Source organism: Miniopterus schreibersii (assembly GCF_964146895.1).
Source record: "Miniopterus schreibersii genome assembly, chromosome: 16".
NCBI classification, from domain to species: Eukaryota; Metazoa; Chordata; class Mammalia; order Chiroptera; family Miniopteridae; genus Miniopterus; species Miniopterus schreibersii.
This window is the reverse complement of record NC_138116.1, coordinates 30,127,348-30,144,667: the sequence shown is the minus strand read 5'-3', so window position 1 is coordinate 30,144,667 and position 17,320 is coordinate 30,127,348. Positions and strand designations below refer to the sequence as shown.

At 37.1% G+C, this 17,320-nt stretch overlaps 1 protein-coding gene across 5 annotated transcripts in view; it reads left to right on the top strand.

Moving 5' to 3' along the window:
• Positions 1 to 17,320, top strand: part of SSH2 (slingshot protein phosphatase 2) — a 210,240-nt gene that overhangs the window by 68,222 nt on the left and 124,698 nt on the right. For all 5 annotated transcript variants that reach the window (XM_081161269.1, XM_081161266.1, XM_081161265.1 and 2 more), the window contains one exon: positions 13,762 to 13,805. In XM_081161269.1, the coding sequence (XP_081017395.1) occupies positions 13,762 to 13,805 (44 nt within the window). The remainder of the gene's footprint in view (positions 1 to 13,761; positions 13,806 to 17,320) is intronic.

The following is a 17,320-nucleotide window of genomic DNA, read 5'->3' as shown; positions in this document are numbered from 1 at the left end:
GAGAAACATCATGCATAAGGTTAATTTTACAAATGTCATTTGGAGATGGAAATGGAAGCTGAGAAATGGTTGTTTGCTTTAACCCTAGCTTTGGTTTTGCTTTGAAGCTAGCTTTTCACAAATACCAGTGAGAAGGTTCTTGACACTTCCTGGAAACTCAACAGAATGTAGTTAGTTGCTTGGAAACATCTGTATCTCTTTGTTTCCCACAATACTAGGTAACTAATGTGTGTAATTATACTGCTGAGCAAAGCTTTAGGTTGATCAAGGTTTAATTGTTAACAGTATTTGAAATGTTAATAATATCGCCCCATAAACTGCTTTTCCAAAATAGATTGTTCCAGCTTCTCAAAAGATTTAAATGCCATTGATTTCTTCATTCAGTGAGATGTAATTCTAGGTCTGGAAACTGGGATCTTCCAATTTTATATTTTCTAAGAAATTAGTACACACATAGAAAATGCATTTTCTCTTCTGCTTTAAAATTTGCCACATTACATGCTTACAGAAATTCTCACAGCCTGGCTTTTGTTATCTTTAGACTGTTCCCTAAAATTATACATTTCTGCCTTTGATTCATTTTGTGGAATGAGGGAGAGGGGCTAAAGCATGCTGTCTTTTATTTAAGAGTCCTGGGGAATTTTGGGTTGGTGGGAATCTATTCTAAAGGTTTACAGTGGATTCAGACCCTACCCAGGAAGTCTTTGTTTTGTGTTTAAATTTGTCTTCTACCTTGAGAACATAAGGTAAGGTTTTAAAAGGGGTTTTGCTCCCAAATGCTACAAAGAAAAAAAATTATTATATAGAGTTCACTACAATCAAGTTTACTTACTGAATTTGTCAGAGACTTCCTGTGGTAAGATGGTTACTACCAGTGAATAATTCCATTTTTAAAATAAAAGTGAGCTTTGTGTGTTGTTTTTTCTCTTGTGCAACATGATAGCTCCACCTGTATAACTAAACCGTCTTTTCTGTTACTTGGTGCTCTAAGGGAAGACCCAAAAGCATCAGTTAAATTGTTCTGGCAGTGGAAGTGGTATTGGGTGGGAAAGGAACTGGCCAAAAATAGGGCTTTACCCAGCTGTTGCAGGAAGAAAAACAGAGATTCTACCTCATGTAACTAACTACCTTCTTTTTTTTCTTTTTTTTTAATCCTCACCTGAGGATATGTTGAGAGAGAGAGGAAGAGAAAGAGAGAGAGAGACATTGATCGATTGCCCCCCTGAACACTCCCCAACTGAAATTGATCCTGCAACCCTTGCCCGGGAGGACACTCCAACTAACTGAACCACCCAGCCAGGGTACTAACTACCTTCTCTGAAATGTTTAAGTAATGCATTACATAGCATTACTACTAAAATTTAAGTAGTGTGTGGTCTTAACATTGATCTAGAAAAATGTTCACATACAGATGCTGTAGCTATGTTGGTTTTTTAATGTACTCTTGCATTTAGTTTTTGGTTTTGTTTTCTTTCCTTGTTTTGTGTTTGCCCTGCCTAGCTTCAAGGATCCATACTGAGGAAGGTACCAAGTCACAATTGGGTGTTACCTGGAACTTCCTAGGAGCTGAGCATTTTATTCCTGTAGATATTTGTTTACCCAAGTTTTAGAAGAATGACAACATGGGAAAAGCAAGTTATTTTATTGCTGTTGACTATTACTTAAAATAGGAAAAGGAACTTCATCCTTGTACTTCATCAACCACTTAGTATGAGCCACACACTATTCTAGTTGCTTGAGATGCATCTGTGAACAAAACCAAAAAGCACTGCCCTTTAAAGCTTATAGTTTGATGCTTGTTACCATTTCACCTTCTACCTCTGTCAAGAGAAGTGCTGGGTTCAAATCCTAGCACAACTGTATGTTGCCTATGACCATAGGAAGTCATTTCCCCCTCTTTGACCCTCATGCTTGTCATTGTAACCCTAGTCATCATGTTGTGATGTTATCATTCACTTGGGTATCTCAAAAATCACCCATTGCGTTGGTTCTGTAAGAGGAAATTTCCTTGTTAAATGCTTGGATTTGTACTCAGAGGAGCCTTATGCAAAATAACTTAAATAAATTTTGTCCCAGGATTTACCCATATATGTTCTGTGGTATGTTTTTACAACTGATCTGGCTTAACATCAGCAATAATTTGTAGTATGAAAGCCAAGACCGTATGAATTTATGTAGCTACTATTTTTCTGGTATGGGCTGCTTCTTTTTGGGAGTTTATCTGCTATACACCATGTGATTCTGGTGGGGCTGACAGTCATTTGGCCCTGCTTTTCTACCACTGGGATAGTCATATGTTCATAAATCCATGTCTATGCTTATTGCAGCCCATCTGACTGATGCATGTGTACAATATACTTTTCTATATTAAAATATTCTAAATATTTCAGGTGAAAAAATATTTTAGCATAACATCTAAAAATGCTAATCTCCACAGAATGAGATTATTAAATTTTTAGTATATGTGGTGGTTCTAGCTCATTATTAAGCTGTAGGCTGGAAGGAGACAGCAGTACTTCCGGGTTCCATACAGGAACTGAACCTGCATTTAGGGCTGTAATCTCTGACCAAATTATAGTTGCCTTGCTTCTTATTATGTGGCAGGACAAAGTCTATAATGACAGGTGTTTATAACTCAGACACTATGTAAGCACTCCAGCCTTGCCCGTGACAATTTCTCTTATGTGGCCAGGACAATAATGGCATCTCCCTAACCAGGCCTTGCTCTCTGAAAATAGAGAAACCAGAGAGGTAGGAGGAAATGGTTCAAGGACAGGTTGAACAAAAGTCTGGTTTGCAGCCATGTAATATCAGTATGGAGGCCTTGAAATTATAGTTTTTGGGAGATAACCATCAAGGAAAGTGCCCGTAGTCTGCAAAGTGAGTATATAATATAGGCAGCAGTGAGCTCTGTGGACATGAATATCCCCTTTGAGCTATGCCTATTGGAAGCAGTGCCATTTGTCCGTATAAAACATCCTCTCGTCTTCCCTCAACCTCCATTCCTGGACTTCAAAGGCAGATTTATAAAATTTCTTCACTGAAATTTTAGGGAACATTTTGCTTTAAAAAAAAAAAAAAAAGACACTTATGAAAAGCCCTAGCTGGCTAGCTCAGTTGGTTAGAGCATTGTCCTGATACACCAAGGTGGAGGGTTCGATCCCTGGTCAGTGCACATATAAGAATCAACCAATGAATGCATAAAGAGTGGAACAACAAATCTATGTGATGTTTCTCTCTCTCTCAAATCAATCAAATTTTTTTTTTTTAAACTATATGAACAGAACATATCTGTGTTGGATTCTCCAGCTTGTGTGAGGTGCAGCATAATCTCATAGGCAGAGCACATTTGGGTACTTTAACATTTCTACCTGTAAAATAGAAATAAAAATATTTTTCCTCTCTCGTCTCTCTTTGATTGTGCACATGGGAAAATGTGGTACATAATTGTAATTGTCAGGGCTCTTATTTGAGGGTAATAGAAACTGGCTTAAGTAGGAAAATAAAGGTTATTAGTTGTTGAAAATAAAGGTTATTTGTTGTTTCATGTAACATCCAATCAGAGCCTGCCACCCCCTTGCCAGCAGCTGGCTTAAGCACGAGCATGTGATCCAGTTCAGGCCAGTGAGAGGAGAAGGAAGCTGGGCGCCAGGGTGCAGGAGGCTTCTGGGACATTTTTCTTTTTACTTAAAAGACACAGGGGAAGAGCTATTTACTTCAACTGACTGTTGCTGGATGTATATGTAATAGACCTTAAATGTGGCCATCATCTTGGGACCATATTAAGCCTTAGAGAAATGCTGACACAGTCAGGATGGCAGAGCAAAAAGATGGAAAAAGCTGCATTCTTGATAAAGTTCAGCTACTGAATTAATCAAAATGATACTTTTCCTTATTGTTTAAGCCATTTAAATACTTTTTTAAATTTATTGACTTGAGAGAGAGAAAGATTGACTTGTTGTTCCACTTATTTATGAATTCATTGGTTGCTTTTTTTAAAATATTTTTATTGATTTCAGAGAGAGAAAGGGAGAGGGGGAGAAAGAGAGAAAGAAACATGAATGATGAGAGAGTCATTGATCGGCTGCCTCCTGCATGCCCCTGATTGGGGATCAAGCCCACAACCCGGGCATGTGCCCTGACCGGGAATCGAACCACAATCTCCTGGATCCTAGGTCGATGCTCAACTGCTGAGCCCCGCCCAGCCAGACTTATTGGTTACTTCTTGTATGTGTCCTGACCAGGGATTGAACCTGCAACTTTGGCATATCAGGACAACACTCTAACCAACTGAGCTACCGAGCCAGGGCCTTAAGCCATTTTTTGGTGGATTATTGTTACTATTTGAGACTGGAAAACATCCTGAGTAATATATAGAGATATTCTGGGTTCCTCAGACAAAAAAGAAGCTCTGGGAGGGCTGCATAGTTCCACTGGACATAGTTGAAGCTCAGTAAGTATTTGTTAGATAAATGTGTTTGTTTTTATTTATATTTATGATGGAAGCACTAAAAAAATTAAGCACCTTTCTTTCCCTTCTTGAACAATTCAATACAAAAGTCATTAGATGGGACTAAGCATAATAGGTGTCTTCGGGTGGGCACCGAGGCCCAAAGTGGGTGGGATATTAGAGCTCAAGCAGGGTAAGGAGGTCATCCACAGAGGGGAGATGCACAGAAGCCAATTGCTGGAACCTGAGTAGGGTAAAGAGGGAGTCTTTGTGGGAAACAAGGATTGAGGGGTGGCCCAGTATGGAGTGTTAGAGCCTGAGGAACGTGAAGAAGGCATCCACACAGAGCAACTTTGGCCCAATGCAACTTGTCAGATCCTGAGTGGGGAAAGAAGGTATCTGCTTATTCTGGAAACTATACTATAATTTTATAATCACACATGCCCTAAATTCACTTCTATTTTCATTTTTTAATGAAAATTTCACAAAATTAACATTCTTAATGTGCCTTTTTAAAATATAAAATTATTTATTTTAATATCTCACATGAAGTTCCTCAAAGACATGTCCATTTGATTAAAACAATTCACCTTTCCAGCAAATCAGCTTATTTTCTATAATGCATAAGTTTCATTAATTATAATCTGCATTTCATCTGTATAGAAAATATTTTTTATTTTAGTTTTCAGTGGAGTGGAACTAAAGTATTTAATTTTTCACAATTGTACTACGGCACTTTTTAAAGATTTCCAAGGAAACCTGATAGGAATTGTCTTTTGAGGGGAAAAAAGAACAGGCTCACTGTTGTCCCAAACTCTCTGATTTTGTAAGCAAAAATTTCATCTCACATTAATACCAACACAACAGCACAATATGATTGCAATCACTTTGCGAATGTGATTAGGTAATCAAGATTAGCCCCATTTTATTAGTGATGAATATGGCTAACCTAGTGATATTCAGGCAGAGCTAGAGCTGGGTTGATTTTCCCAAAGCCAAGAGCTATATATTTTGCATTAAATGTGCTTTTATGGAAATGAGGAATAGAGAAAACTGAGACCAGAAGAAAGGAAAGTAAAAGAGTGCCTTGCTCATATGAAGTTTTTCTTCAATGATTATATCATTTGAACAAAAGCTTTCCATATCTGTAAATATGTACCACTTAACATTTGCTTAATTTAATGAGGTTGAGGAATTGCAATACTTGTTAACTAATTGCCAGTCTCAGGTGATTGAGCTGGTGGGCTACATATCACTGGAGATGCTGAAGGGGTAGGCTAGTGTACAAGGAGGTAGCGGCATCTTTGAATTTAGAGGACAAGTTGCATTGAATAAGAGGGCATTGATAATTATGGTTCTATCTGTGATTATATTAAGTGCGACCTTTGCCCCTCCATAGCTACAAATTTGACCCAGGTTATTATTTAGTTCTTTTTTGCAGTTTCTTATCACTATGAATTCCAAGATTTATTAGATATAACATTTAGGTATTATTTTGGTTATTATTGCCTTTGTTAGCTCATTAGTTGCTTTGTTTTTTTAAGTAAGCCCTTATTGCTATTGCTATATAGTAGGCCAGAATTTCCCCCCTTCATGAATTTTCATTATTTTGAAGTTCAGTTTACTCATTTTTCCATTCCTCCCCTAGAAACTTTTTTTTCATAATTTATTTGCTCTGATGGCTGACTGACTCAATAAATATTTATAGAGTACCTATTAGGTGCTTTAGTCTTAATAGATTAGGATAAGATATGAATACATGTAATTATAGTTCACCCTTGAACAATATGGGGATTAGGGGCACCAACTCCCCATGCAGTCAAAAATCCAGGTATAACTTTGACACTCCCCCAAAACTTAACTACAAATAGTTTATTGTTGACTGGAAGCCTTACTGATAACACAAACAGTTGATTAACACACATTTTTACTTTATATGCATTATATACTATATTATTATAATAAAGTAAGCTTCAAAAAAGAAAATGTCATTAAGAAAATCATAAAGAACAGAAAATACATTGTGTTAGTGTTTATTGAAAAAAATTCTATGTATAAGTGGACCAGTGCAGTTCCAACCCGTGTTTTTCAAGGGTCAACTGTATAATTCAAGGAAGAAGATAAATGTGAGAACAGGATGTTAGAAAAGTAGAGCTCATACCCAGTTGAGGGAGATCAGAGACTAGGATTTTGCACAATTTTTCTTCCTAAAAAGCAGGAACCGCCCAGCCAGGCGTGGCTCAGCGGTTGAGCGTTGACCTAGGATCCAGGCGATTGGGGTTCGATTCCCAGTCAGGGCACATGCCCTGGCTGCGGGCTTGATCAATGACTCTCTCATCGTTGATGTGTCTGTCTCTCTCTGTCCCTCTCCTTTCCTCTCTCTGAAATCAATAAAGATATATTTTTTTAAAAAAGCAGGAACCAAGTCCTTGATAGAGGGTCAAAGCAAAATATGGTTTTGACTGAGGCATTTCCCTGGGACATGGTGCTAAAACGGTTTTGAATTTTGAATGGACTCTTTCAGATGCTTATAGATTTATAGAAGAGAAAAATGGAAGTGCCTGGAGTTCTCATGGTTGAATGTTCCCTCAAGTAGCAGAGGTAGAAATTACTGCACAATCCAAGGACCTCTGGGAAGAGAAAGCGGGCAGGGAGCTGAGTTCAATCTAATCTGAATTTTATATGTATTAAAATCTTTCCTTATTTTTCCAGCTAGTTTTCCAATAGGTTTCTTTATCATTTAAAATCCAAAGTCTACATTGATGGCCTCTGGTTGAGGGTAGCCTCTGGGGCAGCACTCATATCAGCAATTCAATGGAAATGTTTTATTTAAATTTGTTTTGTTCAGTAAATCAATGATGAGGAATGGAAGGAAGCCTGGAGGAATACTTACAGAGAAGAGCTGGGGGTTTACTGCACACAGCATAATAGCTGGGACCCGGGGCATGCTCTCAGTGTATGTACATGACAACACCAGTAGTACTATTTTATTTCTCAGCCATTTGTAGTTGCAATTTTACTTTTGCTTATGTGATTATTTGATTTCTTCCTTTGTCAGACTGAAGCAAGAACTAGATCTATTTTATTCCCGACACCTAGCACAGTGACTGGAGACTAGAGTGACTTAAGAAATGTTTCTCGAATAAATGACCATGCCAGTCTGAAGGATCATGTCCCATCTTTCTGTGGTGGATTCATTTTGAAGAATCTAAGAATGCTGAGTCATAGAGAAACAGATTTTGCTTTTCTTATGTAAGCTTTTTGAGGTGAAGTATGGAACAGAAGTTGAATATTTAGCACCTGTGGTCTACCCTTTAGTTTACATTTATTTTGCCTTACATCATTCACATCACTATTATTGTCATTGGTCTTTATTTTAACCAATATGAGGGCAAGAACTATGTCCTTTGAATTAGTTTGCTCATACCCCCGGTATGAAAATATCATGAGATCTCGTTCATGTAAATTACTTATGCAATGCAGTTGCTCTAAAGGCTGAGGATCAGATCTGGATATGTTACAGAGCTTTCATAATTGTCCCAGTTAACTATCTTTCTTACTTTCCAATTGGATTGTGCATACTGAGTATTCAGTTCTTTGACTCCTCAAAAGTATGGAAATTGGCAATTATCACTTTATAAAAACTCAGTTCCATGATGCAAGTCTCTGTGTAACACTTATTTGAGACTGATAGTGACTATGCACACGTGTTCACATAATACACATAGATATAACTGAAAGCCACTATTGATTTTCTTCAAAGCTTAGTTTTTTTAAAATTGTTGGTCTCTTAGATCTTGTAGAAAATAAAACATGAAAGCATTTTGTGTGTCATCTCAATTTGCTTTGATAGTTTGAGAGATTTTTTTTGAACTACAGTATATTTTATAGCTACTATTTTACTCCACTTTCAGTCAGCTCTGTTTAAGTTATATGAAATAGTACTGTGTAATGTTTCATTTTACCAACACTAAGTAGTAGTCTTGGTTTTTCCTTTCATGAGATATTAAAGGCATTGTTTATCAAGAAAGTTATGTAGGAAATGAGGCGAGTAATAAATATTTCCTGGTAGTTGCTCAAAAGTGTTTGCTGACAAAGATGTTCGGGGAATGCCTTTTTATATCTACCTTTGCTTCTAGGAATTGCATTTTTATGGACTTGATGCTGCCTTTTATTGGTTCTTTGAATTTATGCAAATAACTCCATATTGGTATTGTACTGGTTTTCCAAGCAGAAATATTTAACTAATGACAATGAGAATGGCTGTTTTTAAAGTTAAGCTCATTTGCATTAGAATCTGTAAATCAGATATACCCATCTTGCCTTTCATTGTTTACCTTTATTTCTCCCTTTTCCTTCCCAGTTCTATTCAGTTTGGGGCGCAAATCTAGATCAAAGAATGTATTATTAATAGATAATAAAGGATAATTAGCAAAATAATCTGACTGTATTATCATAGGCTTTCTGTAGTTATTTGTCTTGATTGTCAGGATTCTAATGAGCATAAGCACCATTGATGAGGTATACTCTGGGCTCCCTGAGGGTGGCTGAAGAAAGGATTGCATCGAAAAGTTGGTTATAACCATTTCTTCTGTTCTAGACTGTTAATTGGAGAGGGGGTCGCAAGGAGAGATGCATCAATACTATTTTTTCAGAGTTTAGAGCATAAATATTTTCTAAAGTTATCTCAAGATATAAAATTTCAAAGAAGACCAAGGAGAAAACTTCTTAAGTTTTGTACAAAATGGAAGGGAAAGATAGATAGGAGCCATGTGAAAGTAAAAGTAAGGCTGGAGGGAAAAATGGGGAGACATTATGGAAATGGTTAATGAAAAACAATGGATACTTAAAAGAGTCAGTAGCTACAGAGCTTCTGAGATGGATTGGATAGTCTATAAACTGACAATACATAATGCTGATTTTCAACAAATTGGAGTAGAAATTCAGATGACTCAGTGCTTCTCTCTCATAAGATTTTACCTTTCCCTTAAACAGTATTTTGTATTCATACAGTTCTAGTTAGACTTATATTAGTGGGGGAGGTGCTGTCTTGTTATATTAGAGTTGGTGTGTTTTCAAGGTTAACGGCGACCATGAGTATAATTAAAGTCTTCCTACCTTAAGTTGCCATTTAATTTTTTCATCTATGATTTATTTCCATTAAAAAAAATAAGGAGTGTTTTAACTGTAGAAGACTATGAATAATTGGTCTCCTTTTTATTTCAGTGAGTTAGCAGGGGTCACTAGCTAGGTGTAACTTATATTAGGAATTAGATCACATTCTGATTTATAACTTCATATCTTTTCCTTCATTTCAGTATGTATGTTTCACTTCAAGTAAGCTTGGAGGCTTTTGGTTTGTTTGTTTGTTTATTAGTTTGAAGTGCAGAATCAACTTTTTCAGCACTTGTTTTTCAGTCTTTTGTTTATGGAAGCCAAATAAAGTTAAATGACATGCATATATTTTTACAGGTAGATCAAGGAATTAGAACAAGTCATAAGCATTTGATTTTCTCTTCATACATGTTAACCTATCTACCCTCCTAGAATTTAACTTGTATATTAATTGTTCAATATTAGGCACAGGCTTAATAAAGTTATATACAGCAGCCCTCTGCAGTGCAGTGCTCCTCAAATCTTTCCACCAAAAGTTTCTCTAACTGCAGAGGAGAATAAATAGGGAACCTCTGGCAGTCTTGGGATATAGAGTTTAAAGGAACCTATTACAAGGCCGAAATTTGTTTGAATTCTTATGGTTTACTTTATATTTCATGCAAATGTTTATGTTTCTGTATCCCTGTTACTATAAAAATATTACTTTCCATCAGGTAAAATTGATGCTCTGGGAATATGCTTTATATTCATCCTCTGGTTTCAATAATTCCTCCACACTGAGGCATGACTTTGGGGTACTTGTATCCCAGTTTAAAAAGCACAGCTCTAGAGAAAAAGAACATTGAATAGTTCAGAAAAAGTTATGAGCTTGAGCTGAGTTCACATGGCTATAGCAGGAGTTTAGGAGCTGCTGTTCAAAGAGGGAGGAAACCGAGTGTGTCATTTATTCAGGTCGCCACCTGCCAGTAGAGGCTTTTACTTGTTGATGATCTTCCGACTTATTAATTATGTCTCTTTTAAAACACTGGTCAGATGATATGTGTAATCTTCTACCTAATGTCTCAGAATACATCTAAAGAAAAAAAAAAGTATAAAAACTTATATGTTTCTCCCATATCCCTACTCCACATTTTAAAATGTGTCTTTTTTTCTGATTATAATACACAATCAGTGTAATCATTACTTTGTGATTATGTTCTTATTTTAAGTAGACAATATAAACTAATGGCTTAATAAAATTTTCTTATGAGCAGTTCTTCATTTACTTAGCTTTTCCTGTCTTTCTACATTAAGGTAGCTTAAAACTTGTTTGCTATGATGAATAGTCTGCAATCAGTATCCTTGTACATAAATCTTTGGGGAGATCTTTGATCTTTTTGTACTAGAATGCATTTCTAGACACAAAATTATAAAGTAAAAAAATATGACCCAATTCTGCCCTGGCTGGTGTTGCTCAGTTGGTTGGACCATCGTCTGATACACCAAGAGGTTGCAGGTTCCATCCCCATCCGAGGCATATGCCGGAGGAGGCCGATTGGTGTTTCTCACATCTATGTTTCTCTCTCTCCCTCTTTCTAAAATCAAGATATATTTTGGTACTTTGCAGAATCTAGCCTTAGTACCTTAAAAGTCTGGTGGAATTCTCAACTCTTTTATTTAAATGTTAATATTTGTGCTGTGTCCCACTTATTGAGACCTGAGGACTCGCACCAACACCCCCATCTGACAGCTCCTTGGCCTGCTGAGGAAATTGCACAAATAAGAACCTCTGCCTAGTAGCCTCGCCTCATTCTGCCATTAAAGGGATATGAGTCCTTACAACCAAGTACTTCCCCATTTGACCAAAAGGAGAACCTAGATTGAAATCATGGTCCAGATAGTATACACATTGTAAGGTGTTGGCTTGTGTTGTGGTTGGAATGTCCCTGAGATGGGTGGGAAAGATTGAGGTAAGTTAGCCAGTGATGATTGCTGCTGTTGGCATTCCAGGTATGCTTGCCATGTATAAGCGCTGTGCCTTGTCAGCTAAGCCAGATTCCTAAAGTATAACTTTTCCACTGCTCCATTTTGCAATTAAGAATAATTTTGTACCACAAAAAGCTATTCTATGAAGTATTTATCTACTAGTTTAAGGCTCCTCCCAAGGTGAAGGCACTGAAAATGGTCTTTAAACAACATATGATGTTTTTCTCTTAGGATTTTCTGTGAATGTAGTTTCTCCAGTTCAACCACAGTGTAAACTTTGACTTGTCTGCCCTCTAGTGGATATCTGTGATTAACCAGTGTCCGTTGGCTTTAGGAAAAGTACCCGATTTTTCTTGATTGGCTTTCCAAGTTTAAGGCAGTGTTTCCTTAAAAAATGTATTATTGCCACCAAAGCAACATATTTAGAATTTTATTCCATTTTCTGAGATGCCAGTAAGACCCTTCCCTGGCTTCCACATCAGGTCAGATGTGGACAGCCTGCCCTCAGCAACTTACCTTTGCAGGTCACAGCCACCCCAATGTATCAAACATATTCCTGCTGTTCTTTCCTTTTACTTATGTCTCAAATGCCTGTCAGTCTCTGTGCTTCTTCAGATCTTTCTCTTTCTTCACAATCAGACTCAAAGCTGATTTGTTCCTGTGAACACTGTACTCACAGTGATAGCTCTCTTCTGAACTCCTGTGAAATGTATTTCCAGTGCCATACATTTACACTGTGCTTGTTGGATCAACTTTTCAAATATAACCATCTTATCTCTTCCGACAGATAAACTTGAGTATGGTACTGTCTCACTCTTCTTTGTGTCCCCTATGAACTCTAGCAGCTCTCAACTAACATGTTGATTATTTATTTGGCATTCAAAGATATCCAAGATCTGAGATGGTGTTGGAGTAGATAGAAGTTACACTCACTTCCTCCCAGGTCCAAACTGGAATTACAACTAAATTATAGAACAATCAACCTGAATAACCAACTAAAGACTAGCTGAACAGAAGTTTTATAACTAAGGATTTACAGAAGAATCCATATGGAGAAGAATCCATAGGATGTGTGGAGATGTGAAGAGTGCTGGCCCTGCACCCATGTGCAGCGGTTGAGAGTCTGGAGGGATTTCTCAGCTGCAAAGGTTCCCCCTGAGGAGAGTGGGATCTCAACAACACATTGGGTTCCCGAGCCCAGAGCACCACAGCCACATAACATTGGGCATACTTGGGGTGTCAGAGACTGAGTTGTATGGCTCTGGGGTGGGGGCCATTCCCCCTCCTCCCCACGTGCCTGACTGGCAGCTCCCCACCCATGGGAGATCTACTGGCCCCGCCCTTCCAACTCCCAGTGGCCCTAACCTAGGCTAGAGAGTGGTAAATTATATGCTTTTCGATGTGTTAGGAGGCAGTACTTTATCAGTTTTAATTCTAGCTTCACCATATGAGTTTCCTTGGGCAACTTATTTCTTTCCTCTTTGTGAATTTCAGTTTCTTTATCTGTAAAATATTCATACTTCATTGAGTCTGAATTGCTATAGGTTCTAACACCCTCAATTATTTTATGTGCCACTAAGAAAAAAATCAATATCACAATTAAACTATGATTCAGTTATTTTTTATCACATTGATTTACCCTAAGTTATGTACATTAGAATCAATGAGAATATGGACCATCAGCCCTCTGAGTTTATAAGGAATAAGTAGGACAAAGTGTTGAGCAAGGTGCCCAACACGTTATAGGTACTCACTAAGAAGTAGCCATTATGTTGATGGCAATGGTAATTTGATCATGAACACTTTGTGAAGCGGTGCTCATTGTTTAGGTTGTTGTTTGGGGATCAGAATCCTTAATAGGTCATCTTGATGAGATTTGCTGGTGGTAGTCAGAATGCCTGTTCATTTTGAATTTGAAGTAGCATAACAATCATATAACAATATATGTAACAATAATATAACATCTTCAGTTGGTTTTTAGAGGTAATTCTTTAATTATTAGCACTTTGTTATCAATGAAATTTGTAGACTATTGTTGAAGTTTCCTCCGGGAATAACTTCTATTAATGTATATCAACCTCCTCTATATCACTTTTTATAGTGAATTTATTTCAAGTACACAGCATGAAAAAGGTATTCCTACATGTAAAGCTTAGTAAAATTGCATTGTTGATACTGTGATATGAGACCTTAGGTTGTAAATTATTTTTCTCATTTTTCTTCCTATTTAGGAGGCAGACAGTGGGGAGGAGGAATGCCGGTCACAGCCCAGGAGGTATGTTTGTTCATTATATCCTATAGCATTTCTTTTTGCTGTTAATGGTTTTTTATTACAGTTTACATTTAACATTATTCTGTATTAGTATTAGATGTACAGCATAGTGGTTATACAATCATGTACTTAACAGAGTGGTCCCCCGATATAGTTATTGTGTATAGTGGCCCCATACATAGTTATTACGATATTGACTATATTCCCTATACTGTAATTTACATCTCTGTGGACTGTTCTGTAACTACCAATTTGTACTTCTTCATCTCTTCACCTTTTCACCCAGTCCCCCAACCCATCTCCCCTGTCAACTGTCAGTCTGTTCTCTGTATCTGTGAGTCTATTTCTATTTTTTTTTGTTTATTTTGTTTTTTTAGATTCCATATATAAGTAAAATCATATGGTATTTGTCTTTGCCTGATTTATTTCACATCTATAGCCATATCCTGTACATTTCTATAGTTAGTTTTTTTCTCTCATTTTTCTTCAAACTTTTCAAATTATCTTATCCTAGTTTTCCAAAATGCTTAATTTGTCTCTTAAAATAGGATTGCTTTAAGAATCCAGTTACTGACTCATTTAAAATGGTAGATTGTGTTGTTATACACCTTAAACTAATATAATTTTGTATGCAATTATGCCTCAATAAATAAATAAAATGGTAGATTGCTTTTTTAAAAAGTACAGAAAGGCCAATATTGGCCTAATTTTGACCCAAGTCTCCAGAACTATCTTGGGTAATAAAAAAGCAAACTTTCCTTACCTTTTAGGAAAATGTCAACTGAAGAACATTTCAACCTTCAGCTTTGTACTTATGTTTGTAACTCATTTCAATAGACTTTTTAGTTCCTACAGACTGGTTAATATTTCACTTCCTAAATACAAAGGATATATTGAGTAACATACCCATTTCTTTCAAATACAATACACTTTCTCTCTTGTGGAATAGTGGGCATGTTGTTATAAGGGTACCAGTAACTGCTGCCATTAAAAGAAAAAAATTATGAGACATCCAGGAGATATATAATAAAATTCCTATTCCCTCCTTTAAGTGGTTTTTAGAATCAGCTGCCTCCCGTAAGAAAGAGTCCTGGCAAATTCTAGATGGTCCTTTAAATGTTACCAAACTTGTATCCTCTGAACTCAATCACATGAGCCATTCTCAATGATACAGAGAAAGGGTACAACAAGCATGCGCTAAAGATGAATTATCAGCTATTTGTTGATATATACCTCACTCTTATAAACTACAACCTAATATAAAAATTTCCTTTTCATCAGTAACTAAGGTTATTGGCAATATTTTCCCTCTCTTGGTTATCACAAAAATTTTGGCTTAAAGCTTAATGTCCCTTAGGAAATATCTGATAGTGAAGTGTCATTCTTTTGCACAGGGTTAAGAGATAGAAACCAGAAGAAATTTTAGCTGAATGCTTACCAGAAGCATCATAATCTTGTTTCTGTTAGAATGAAAAAGAATTCCAAAGGATTCTTAAATTTTCTAGTAGACAAAATTTAAAGATCTCTGGGTTGATGTTAAGCTTTACGTATTGACTTGGCATCTATGAGGATAATTATTGTTCCAAAAAAATTACATAATGGTGAAGCAGGGAAGTCTATTCTTTTATTCACAGCACTGAATTGCCAAGCCATTAAGAACGACAAAGACCCCGGTTTTAAAAGTTGTTGGCAATACATCATTAATAGGACTAGCAGAGAGTATTTGTAGGCTTCTAGTCACAAGAAAAGGATTATGTATAGAAATAAGAAATGAAGAAAAACCTAGTAGCACCCATTTTTAAAAAATCAAAATTTACTTGCCTGTTGTAATTTCTTACATTGTGTGTTTCCCAGGCTATTTCTAAATCTAAATGCTTTAGTCTGACTCAGAGAAACTTCTCCTGAGTGCCAAATGAATGCCCCTTGTGGCAAGGTGGTATGTGAGGTTGATTTTTGTGTGCTTAGCTGCTATTCTGCTGTTCTCCATCAGTTGCCACAGAATGAACCAGCACTGAGCAGCTTTTGATTGAGCATGCTAAACTCACCTTGCCGGTTTCTGGGTTCATTGTGGTTTGTAGTAGGGAATGGAATAGTAAAGAGCATATCATTAAATTAATGCCAGTTCCAGGTAATAAAGAAGATGTTGCATTAATGATCTCTTATTTTAACCAAATGCCATTTATTGGAAAAGTCATAAGTTAAAAGTAATATTTTAATATAATTAGCCCAAACCATGATGCCTTTAAAAACCAATGAAAAGACAATCCAGAGAATAGGATAAAATATTTGAAAATCATATACAGGGCTAAAGTCCAGCACATATAAAGAACTCTTACAACTCAACAACAAAAGACACAAACAACTATCTTAGTCAGCTTGGGCTCTTATAACAAAGTATCATAGACCGAGTGACTTAAACAACAGGCATTTATTTCTCACCGTTCTGGAGGCTGGGAAGCCTAAGATCATTGTGCTGGCAGATTTGGTTCCTGGTGAGAGCCCTCTTCCTGGCTTGCAGACAGCTGCCTTCTTGCTGTGTCCTCACGTGGCTGTTGAGAGGGTGCTCTAGTCTCTTCCTCTTTTTATATGGCCACTAACCCTATTATGGGTGCCCTACTTTCATGGCATCATTTAACCTTAATTACTTCTCAAAGGCCCCCATCTCTAAATACCATTACATTGGAGGTTAGGGCTTCAATGTATGGAACCCCGGGGGGATACAAACATTTAGTCCATAACATTCTACCGTTCCCCCCCAAATATATGTCCTTCTCACATACAAACTATATTCATTTCATCCCAACAGCCCCAAAAGTCTTAACTCATTCTAGCATCACTCTTCATTTCAAAGTCCAAAGTCTCATCTAAATATCACCTAAAAAAGCTGTGGGTGAGACTTGAGGCAAAATTCTTTTCCATCTATGAACCTGTGAAACCAGATAAATTATGAACTTCAAAATACAATGGTAGGACAGTCATAGAATACACATTACCATTCCGAAATAGGGAGGAAAGAAGAGGTGACAGGCCTCTAATGGAATTTGCCTCGCAAAATTTAGTGAGGCAAATTCCATTAGATCTTAAGGCTTAAGAATAATCCTCTTTGGTTTGGTACTTTGCCTTCTGGACTTACTGGAGCAGTGGTTTTTTCAGGAGTCACTGGAGTGGTGGTATCATCCCCATGGGGCAGCCCTGCACCTTCGGCTCCCTTTGAGCCTAGCCATGCTGTGTTCCACAAGAGCGACCCGCACGGCATTCTGCTGGGCTGTGGTACTGCCCTCGGAAACCAAGGCAGAGGCAGCCTTGGCCCTTGAACTCCAGCCCTGTTGTGGGAGTAGCAGCCCTGATGATCTCTGAAATTGCCTTTGGGGTCCTTCTTCCTTTTTCTTGAAGAATAATGCATGTTTAAACTTCCTTCAGTTTGAATCATTTTCTTTACTTCCTTTAGTCTCAGCTGGCAGTATTTCTGCTGGTATAATCCCAATCCTGGCTTCTGTTCAGATGGCCAATTGGTTCCA